The sequence below is a fragment of the Nicotiana tomentosiformis genome, chromosome 11 (genome assembly GCF_000390325.3).
Source record: "Nicotiana tomentosiformis chromosome 11, ASM39032v3, whole genome shotgun sequence".
NCBI lineage: Eukaryota > Viridiplantae > Streptophyta > Magnoliopsida > Solanales > Solanaceae > Nicotiana > Nicotiana tomentosiformis.
In genome coordinates this window covers 6,360,607-6,371,237 of record NC_090822.1, presented here as the reverse complement: position 1 = coordinate 6,371,237, position 10,631 = coordinate 6,360,607, and the positions used below count along the sequence as shown (strand labels likewise).

The window sequence follows — 10,631 nt, the reverse complement described above, 5'->3', positions numbered from 1 at the left end:
TACAAAAAGTATAAACAAATAAAAATAAAAATAATCAAAAAAATACATGTAATACAGCTGAAACCTTTTTACCTCTTCTTTCTTCCTAAGGACTCTTTCTTTTATAAATCTTCTTTAATTGGGAAGAACACAGCAACTTCGGCTGAATTTTTAATTTAAGTACAATTTTTAAAGTTTTTTTTTGTTCTTTTTTAGTTTTATTATTTTGAGTTAAATAAATAAGCAATCCCTCAACAGCACTTGTCTAGAAGAACAAGAAAAACAGAGAACCAAGCAACCCTGATAACCTCTTCATATATATTATATAAGAAAAAAATAACATAGAAGAGTTTTCGTGTTAAACTTGTTCTTACTCATTCTCTAAGATAATTATATTCTGTCCCCTTTCTCTTGGTATTTTTATTTTATAGTTTAATTTTCTTAAATCTTGCTTTTGGTGTTCTGTACAGTGTCTTTTAATTTTTAAATTTCTAGAAAAAAAATTGTCTTTTTTATTATTTGGTTACAAGAATCATAGATTTCATCTGGGGTTTCTTAGAACTGGGAGTTTGGTGGGGGTGGGGGTTGTAAAGTTTGGATTTTTATGTGATTTTTTCTGATTTGAAGTTTGAAATCTGCACTTTTGTGAATAATTGTTTGGTGGGTCAGTGAAATCTTGGAGTTATATTGCTTGTGGGTCTGCTGAAAATTGGGAAAACAATTGTGAAGTTTGGGTCTTTTGGGGAAAATATTTGGTGGGTTGCTTTTGTTTTTGGTCAATTTGAGAGGTTTTAGTAGATTTAACCTTAAAAATCTGATCTTGTTGGGGAGATCCCTTTTGGGGTTTATTAGGATTTGAGTAATTGGTGATTTTCATAGTGTTTATGGCACTTTGACCTCTGTTTGATAGATTTTCTGGTTTGAATTTTTGAGGATTTTGGGTCTTGAAGTTGTGATTTGGAACTTTGTTTTGGTTGTTTGATTGAGATTTTGAGGGAAAGAATGAGTTCATCAAATGCTTCATCAGGTGTAGTCCAAGTAGGCAAGCTTTTGGTTCATATTGCTGAGAATGGGCAATCATATGAACTGAATTGTGATGAATATACACTTGTTGATGCTGTTCAGCAATTTCTTGAATCTGTTTCTGGTATTCCGATTGGTGATCAGCTTCTTTTATGTTTGGATGTGAAACTTGAATTGCATTGTCCCCTTAGTACTTATAAGCTCCCATCGGATGACCGGGAAGTTATCTTGTTTAATAAATCTAGAATGAGGAGCAATGCGCCACCTCCATTACTCGAGGAAGTTGAGATAATTGATATTCCTGACCCGTCATTGCCATCGTCGTCTCACGACCCTCACCCTTTGGATGATGCGACTGACCCTGCCTTAAAAGCTTTGCCTTCTTACGAGAGGCAATTTAGGTTCCACTTCCAGCACGGTCATGCCATTTATAGCCGTTCCCAAATGAGGATCGAGACTTGTGAGAGGCTTTTAAGAGAGCAGAAAGTGCAAGAACGGGCGTTAGGCATTGCTAGGGGAAATCTTGATCACTTCTATGGGATGATAGTGCAAAATTACAATGACTTTTTAAAGTGTTATTCCCAGCAATATCGTAGCCATTCTAATTTGCTATCTAATTTTGGAAGGGATATAGAGAAGTTGAGGTCTTGCAAACTTCATCCTGCTTTGCAGACTGCTAACCGCAAGTGCTTGCTGGATTTCGTGAAAGAAGAGAACTTGCGGAAGTTGGCAGAGGATTGTAGTGGTTCACATAGGCAGTTTGAGAATAAAGTCACCGAATTTAAGCACGAGTTTGGAGAGCTAGAGCACAATGCTAAGCATTTATTTTCTACCAAAGGTTCACATATTATTAGGGAAGTGGAACTTGCTATCAGAGACCATCAGAAATATGTCAGTGAGCAGAAAAGCATAATGCAGGCTTTGAGGTTTTCTCTCCACCTCTTCCTCTCTTACTTTCTCTGTGAAGCTTATTAATTTACATGTGGTGCATACCTGCCAATATATTTATGTTGTGCTTGTCTGCAGTATTGTCAAAGGCAAAAAGCTCTAAAAAAACGCTCTAGGTCAATTGGGGCTTTAAGCTCAAAAAACACAATTTAAGTTTGGGTTTTAGTAATAAAAAAAAAGGCGCAATGAAGGAAAAAAATAAAAATAAAAATATAATTTAAGAAAAAGGTAACAAAATTCACATAATCGTAACAACTAATACACTTATTTGCCAATTATATTTGTCGTTTAGTACCCCGTTCGATTCAAGACAGAACTCATGGACAATGAGTGCACATGCCTTAGTGTCTTGTCTACATTGAAGCACAGAATAAGCGAGGCGAAGCGCCCTTCCCAAGCTTTTCTGAGCTTCAGGGCTTAAACGTGCCTTAAATGAGTCAAATGCCTTTGACAACACTATCTGTCTGCAGTGTAAATCTACTGATTTGGAGGCTAAGCTTGGGGACAGTTTTCTGTTTGCTTCATGTAGGTTATGGTGATCACTTAGACTTGTTGAAAAAGAAGTTCTTGGTGATGAATTATAGAGTCTTTTTGCACAACGTATGGACCTTCTCTTTGAAAATGTTATAGATACCTCTTTTGGCCTCTTTTTTTTAGATATCTGAAGTAAGTGATACTTCCTTGGCCTTACACCTTACTTACACTGATGGCTCAAATGAGTTAAAACTGAAGTCACATGTGAAGAGAAAAGGGGTAGAATCTGATTTGGAAGTTCTTGAGCACTCTCCTTTGTAGATATTGTTCTTGTTTTAGTTCCAATTTTGAACTTTCTGTGAATGCGGTCTCAGATTTTTAGTAGCAAGAACCATCCTCATTTATAAGCTGAAGCATTAGTTTGATCATTAGTTTTACCTAATGATTTTTTGTTTTCCAGTGGGGGGTCACATTTCAGAGGTGAAGGTAGTTGATAGATGACAACTCCTTATACAATTTGTCAAAATAGATCCTTAGACCATATGTATTTCTTTCCGGGTTAGCTATTAAGCTATATCCAGCAATTTGGAACATGTAAAGAATGCTCAGGATATTTACATTTTTTGTCATGTCACAATGATCTGGATCGACAAAGGATTATAGGATGACTGTTGAATTAATTGCTTTGGGTACATTCGTTGCTTCACCTGGATATAGTCAATTTGTTTTTCCTTGGATAAGTATGACTATTGACTCAGCTTTTAAGATGCTGTTAGTTTGCCTTCTAATGTTTTATATCTCTGTTCATTTTATATGCAGCAAGGATGTGAATATGGTCAAAAAGCTCGTGGATGACTGTTTGGCCAACCAGTTATCATCTTCACTACGTCCGCATGATGCTGTTTCAGCCTTGGGACCAATGTATGAATGCCATGAGAAAAGTTATCTTCCCAAGATGCAGGCTTGTGATGGTGAAATCTCTAATTTGGTTGACTTCTGCAAGGATAAAAAGAATGAAATGAACATTCTTGTGCATAGTTACATGCAAAAGGTAGCATATATCCAGTACACCATCAAAGATATACGATGCAAATTTGCTGTTTTCCAGGAAGCTTTGAGGCGTCAAGGCGATTTATTCGAGCACTTAAAAGTGGTCCGAGGCATTGGTCCTGCTTACAGGGCATGCCTTGCTGAAGTGGTACGAAGGAAAGCGGCAATGAAACTATACATGGGAATGGCTGGACAATTAGCTGAACGGCTTGCAACCAGGAGGGAGGCAGAAGTTCGTAGAAGAGAGGAGTTTCTGAGAGTTAATAGTACATACATTCCTCGGGATATTTTGGCTTCCATGGGACTGTACGATACCCCTAACCACTGTGATGTCAATATAACTCCTTTTGACGCGAAATTGCTTGACGTTGATATCTCAGACATTGATCGCTATGCTCCTGAGTATCTGTTGGGACTCTCTTCCAGGAGCGAAAAACACGGGACATTAAAGAGTCCGCTTTCCATGTCTAACGATGGTTCTCAATTAGCTGAAACTGAGGTAAGTGACTTTGCTGAGAAAATTGATTCCGAGGAATTACTTCAGGGTTCAGAGGTTCTGGATATTGCTGGAACTAGCAAAATGGAAGTGGAGAATGCAAAATTGAGGGCTGAACTTGCTTCTAAGATAGCCTTTATTTGTTCTACCTGTCCTGAATTATATTATGAATCACTTGATGACAGTAAAATTGATAGCGTACTAAAAGAAGCAAGAGAGAAAACCTCTGAGGCTCTAAATCTGAAAGAAGAGTACGAGAAGCACCTTCATTCTATGCTTAAGACGAAGCAAATTCAGTGTGAATCTTATGAAAAACGGATTCAGGAGTTGGAACAGAGGTTGTCTGATCATTACTCGCAAGGGCATGCACATTCTGCTGATGAGGGTGTGTCTTACTTAACTGTTTCAGCTGTGAAGAATGATGACAGCAAATCTGACATGCCTCATATGCCCGCTGAAGTCATGGATGAGGTTTCTTGTGCTTCTAGTTTATCGAATATCAAGCCTGGCTCTAAAAATATAAAGGAACAAGAAGGCTTAGATGACAATATGACTGATTCCTCTGGTATGGTAAACCCTCAGTTGGATTCATCTATGCTAGATCCACATCGTGAAGAAGAGCATGAGAGCCTTCCCGTGAAAGATAAGAAAGATACCGGATTAGTGGCTGGTGGAGATATCGCACTTGCGACAAGTTCCATGGCTGTGAGTATATCTCAGCCTCAGGCCGAAATGCCTTCTGAAGTAACTGGTGAACAAGGTTTCGATGCTAAAGAAAGAGCGGATCTTCTCCTGGAGTTGCAAGGTGTCGGGGCTGAAAAATCAAAGCTACTGGATGAAAGCGAAGCCAAGGTGAAATCCTTAACAGAGGAGGTAGCCAAGCTGGTGAGAGAGCTGGAGATCAGAGGGAAGCTTCTTGATGAATCTCAGGTATTCTTTAGTTTCTTGAACTTTTAAATTTCTGGTAACTGCTGGAATTATCATGACCTTCTTAGAATTCCAGATTCTTGAAAGTATAATCTTAGCTATTTATATGTTTTTTGGAGTCTTAACTTTCTTTAGAGAAGCTGGTAGGGGGATCGAAGTAACTAGTGTTCTCTTCCTGTGCAAGAATAGATATATCGTTTGAGGATCATTGACCTGCAAGAATAGAAGTATCGCTTAAGGATCATTGATGTAATTTAAATGTGGTTATGGATAATTTTATGGGTGTATTTTCTTGGTAAAAGAAATTTATGTATGTATTTCCAATATTAGTGTTAAGGAATTAGGTTATCCTGCTAAATTGCTGGTCCTGGAAAATTTCTGCTTGGATGCTAAATGGATGTCCTTAGGATTTGTTGATTTGTCCAAATATGCGGTAGGTCAATCATAAGAACGTCGCGTGATATGTGGGTTAGGCTCACGTGATGGGTTGAATTCTGCCACAAACAAAAGCCCGGTGTTTATGTGGAAAAGGCAGAAGGGCAGGCTCATTATCCACCCAGTTTAAAACCGTGCGTCACTGGCACTTGAGGATTTTTTGATTATAAAAAAGTATTTTATGTGCTATTTGACTCATAAGAGGCTGTTTGCTTCACTTACTAGTTACTTAGGAGTTGTAATACATAGATTATTATGCCGTGATGAGTGGTTGTTGTGTGATGAATAATAATACATGGGCTGTTATACAAAGATTGTGATGTCCAAGCGAAGAATTAGCTTTATCGGAGTATTGCTAATGCATGTTGATATTTTATGTTGTATAAATAATACAAAGATTCTGCATGGGTTAGTTACACGGAATTTTATACTATATTAGTCTTATAGAGTTTTATAAAATGGAGAGTTTTATGCTGGAATTATGTTTTCTCGTACAGCAAAACCGAGCAAGCTTTAAGTGGTTTATTGGTAAATTGCCTAGTCATATGGATAAATCAATTAATATCTACAGTGAAAAAGAATGGGCTGTAAAGCTATCAAATCTTGATCATTCCTAATCAGATTAGCTGAATTCAGATGACCTCTTAAAGTTTCAAAAACAGCCTTGTTATTCATCAGCACCCATTCCCCCCTCCCCCGCCCCTTCCCAAACCAACCAACCAACCCAAATCCTTAAAATTTTAATGCGTTTTCTGGAAGAGGACATGTAACACTGAAAGTACAGAAATGCTCACTGAGAATGCATGAATAAAGTCTTCTGTCTTTCTTTATTCATTGACCTGTGGTTTGTCATTTCCAATAATACCCCTCTGTAGTGTGATATAGTTCCTTGGATGTAGTGCAAGCTTTATACCAAAAGTGTAATGCGTAAAATTGTAAATGAACTAAGAGTTAAGCCATACAAATTTAATATCTCGGGGGATGAGTAAATTAGCTCTATCCTACCGGTCACTCTTTGTCATAGTGGTTGAGAGAGTTTTCTCTACAATACTAGGTCAAAAGTTCAAAGCTGGTAGTTTGCAAACAAAAAAAAAAGATGGATTTCTCTTGCACTGGTGAAGACTCTTACAAGTTACAAGTAGAGTCCTTTGTTAGGAGTTAGGCCTATCAACTGTGTGACGGCAATTGTTATCTCATGGTATGCTAATTTATTGATCGACTTTTCCTTAATCCTTTTCCATAATTAACTTGCAGATGAATTGTGCTCATCTAGAGAATTGTCTTCATGAAGCGAGAGAGGAAGCTCAAACCCATCTATGTGCAGCTGATAGAAGGGCTTCTGAGTATAGTGCTTTGCGTGCTTCTGCAGTTAAAATGCGCAGCCTCTTTGAAAGATTAAGAGCGTGTGTGTTGTCCGGTGGTGTAGCTGGTTTGCCTGAGTCCTTGCGTGCATTATCTCAATCTTTAGCCAAGTAAGCTTTCGCCGTTCACTCTGCTTTATACTTTGTTTTGTGATGCATGACAAAAACTTACTAATCTGTAAAATACTTTTGTAGTTGGTGGTCATAAAATGTTTAAGATGCAAGATCCATCGGGAAATAACGATAGGTGTGAACATGATTAGCTCAAGTGAAAAGTTATAGAATAACACCATTTAACTAATTAATCAAGTGTGCTTGCATAATCGCTTATTTGAATAATTGGATTAGCTCTCTTCTCCAACCGGAAAATGACAAACAAATACATAAATAAAGGCTGAAAAAACCAATTCCATAAACTTGAGCTCGGGGACAAATGCACTAATCATCGAAAACTTTACTGGCTCAAATTTTCTTAACTTCTCTTTGCTTTCCTTACACGGAGATGTGTTAAACTGTACTAACTAATCCTATCAACTTTGTTATCGTATAATTTATTGGTGCAAAGAGACTGAAATACTCTGTTGCAGATATCTTGCGACTTACCTTGCCGTAATTGGTACTTCCATAGACTCCTTCATCGTAACATGTTAAGCAAGATTGCTTCTAAAGAGCTTGTTAAGATTGTATAGCATGAAGATATGGTAATCTTAATCTGCATGTCTGAATAGCTTAAAATGCACTACAATGGAATGTTTTGGAAGTTAGCGAGCTTCTAATTATCTTGTTGTGAGACGGTATATTGTCTTTGTAATGGTGTGACATACCAAAACCCTCTGTATCCTGTAGTGTTCTCTTTCCTTTTTTGATTTCCTCTTCTTCCTGATGCAAGGGTAGTAATTCTGCAGTCTACTCCCAAGTATGTAAGAACTATTTGTTGATACATTTTATATAAGATAAATGAATTGAGTCGGCTTGAGAGGACAGAGAGAGAAACTTGGGTAAATAATGTTTTTCCCTGGATTTTTGGGAGGAAGATTATGTCTTCGGTATATTCTGCAAAAGATATAACGGATGAAAGACTATCAAAAATTTTCCCATTTAGGAGAGCCACTCTTTCAAGAACCATGCTCTTCTACGAGGGTGAGAGTTAGAGAAATGATGTGCTCGTATTTGCCAAGATTGAAGTTACTAAATTTTGGGCTAAGAAGACCAGAACAATCTGTTTTATGTGTGGGGTAAGACTATTTCTGATAGTACTAGATATCTCCTTGACAATTCCATGCTGATTGAGAAATATGAGATATTCACTTTCATGCGTATGAAGGGCAACCAAGGGTGTGACCTAGCAATAAAAGTGGGTGAAAACCATGAGAGACCAGAGTTTAAATTGCAGCAGAGACAAAAAAGCTTCGGGCAGAGTTACCTGGTGTACCTGTGTTGTGGTGGGGAGGTAGCAGGTATCTGGTGGAATATTCTGGGTGTGCATAAACTGGCCCAGACACTACTGTTATTAAAAAGGATGGAAAAAAAATGGTGGTGATTGTGTTGTTAGGTATTGACATGCAAGACCTCGTGATATGGAGTTTTTCATGTTCTTGAATAACAAAAAAAGAGAGAATTTGAGTGACACCAGCAAATACTTAAAAACCACCAATTGAGGGGCTTCCTCATTGTCTCTTTAAAACACTAATTAGCGCTCGTTGATAGCCTCTCTGGCAATTGGACTCTATTTTGGTTAGTTTTTCAAAATGAATCTCCCTCTGAGAACTATTATCTATCTTAATCAGTCACAGAACTTCCTTCTTCTCGGTGAAACTCTGCATAGAGACTAGTAATTCTACCTGCAGTTGAACAAACATCCTGATGATTCAAGCTAACTCTTTAATGGCTAATATGTTCATTTTTCCATTACCAACCCCATTAAAGAACTTCTTGCGTGCCAGTCATTATCTCGATGCCTTTTCACCTAGCCTTATGCTTTGGTTTTCTTTATTTTCAGAGTACAATATTTCCACGTTTTAGACATGGGTTTCCTCTATTTTAACTTGCTTTCAATTCAATGATGAATCACCAGCTTGATATTTGCATGGCTCAACACCTTCAATATGCATATTATATCTTATTCAAGAACCTTGTCAAAGATCTTCTCAAGGATAAAATGCTTAAGCCATGATCTTGTTTATATTAATTCCAGTCCTCAAATCTAACCTAGTGATCAAAAGGAATGTCTTGCGATTTTGGCAATTGGAGTTGTGTCAAGGGGCTTTTTTCTTGCTTGCTTCTATGCAGTAAATGAGAATAAGTTGAGTGAAGAAATGTGTTGAATAACTATAAAATTTTTCTTGTCCCTAAATTCTACAAGGGGAGAACTAAATGTAACTAGGGAGCAATTCCTGATATTATAACATGTTTGTTTCTTCAAGTTCTTTGTTCTCTAGCTTTGGGTTAACTACTTAAAGATTTAATATTAGGAGATAGGACAATGACTACCATTTGTTGACTGTTAGCCCATTGGTTTACTGGTGGAGTGGACTAAAAATATAATGGTAATAATTATCGTATATGCAATCTTTTCACTAACACAGGCTGATGCAAGTTAAATTCATTTGTTTTTAGTTCAATCAATGAAAAAGAAGAAGATGGCTCAGCTGAATTTCGTGAATGCATTCGGGTACTTGCTGATAAAGTTGGTGCATTATCAAGGCACCGAGCGGACCTGGCTGACAAATGTACCAAATTTGATGCTGCAAATAAACAGCTAGCGAAGGAGTTGGACGAAAAGAAAGAATTGGTTAACACCCTCTATAAAAAGCATCAACACGAGAAGCAGGTACACTTTATAGTAACTTGTATTCTGGTCATATGCATAGTACCATTACTACATTGTGATCTATTCTCATGGTATTTGTAGTTTGTCTATGTTTGAGCTTTCAGTTTCATTAACAATGAAAGTATTGTTACGTTAAGCAAAGGTTTTGTAATGCAGTTAATAAGGATAGTATGTAGCGGTTGTAAATTGTTCTCCTTTTATTTTGACAATTATAAATTGATCTTTCTTCATCAAACTTACCGTATATGTTCTATGTTTCATTGATCTTTTTTCTGGGAAGTGTTCCCTCTTATATTAATCTTAATCTATATTGCGGAAAAATAGAAATATCGCTGGTTAGGCCTATGGTTTGGGCATGACTTAAAGTGACAGAAAATGTATGATCAGTTGAAATTCTTATTTATGCGACTTATTTTTTCCTAATTGTTCATCAGGCAAACAAAGAGAAGATATCATTTGGGCGTTTAGAAGTCCATGAAATTGCAGCATTTGTCCTCAACTCTACTGGAAATTATGAGGCTATCAATCGAAACAGTCCTCGTTACTACCTCTCTGCAGAATCTGTGGCATTGTTTACTGACCATCTTCCAAATCGTCCAAGCTATATCGTAGGGCTGGTTGTGCATATTGAACGACAGACTGTGAGGCTGCCACCCTCAACATCAGTTCGAGTTGACCATGATAGAGACCGTTTAGATATACTGACTTCTGACACAGGAACGACCAATCGTTTGTCCTTGAATTCAGGATCAACTACGAACCCGTATGGTCTCCCTGTCGGCTGTGAATACTTCGTAGTGACAGTAGCCATGTTACCTGATACCGCCATTCATTCATCACCTACTTCCTGATCTCATGAATGGAAATGAAAGAAATGAGGGAAGAAAAACAAAATTGTACAGAATGATTTATATAGTAACTAGTACTCTTTTTAGAGGGATTCTTTTCTTGATTTCCTAATGTACAGCTGATGATGAAAATCAATCAGAACTCTTTCTGTGTATATAGCTTTTGTTTTTTATAAACATGTAAAATTTCTGTGAATATTCATCCTTCTTTTGTTAGTGCCTTTATCAAAACATTTTGAATATTCATCCTTCTTTTGGTA

At 37.2% G+C, this 10,631-nt stretch overlaps 1 protein-coding gene across 1 annotated transcript; it reads left to right on the top strand.

Annotated features, from left to right (window-relative positions):
- The first annotated feature begins 334 nt into the window (after nt 1-334).
- On the top strand, nt 335-10,631 carry LOC104098295 (autophagy-related protein 11). Its single transcript, XM_009604989.4, has 5 exons — nt 335-1,928; nt 3,244-4,900; nt 6,587-6,804; nt 9,310-9,523; nt 9,958-10,631. Exons 1-5 carry the CDS (start codon nt 982-984, stop codon nt 10,372-10,374), a joined length of 3,453 nt encoding a protein of 1,150 aa, XP_009603284.1. The 5' UTR covers nt 335-981; the 3' UTR covers nt 10,375-10,631.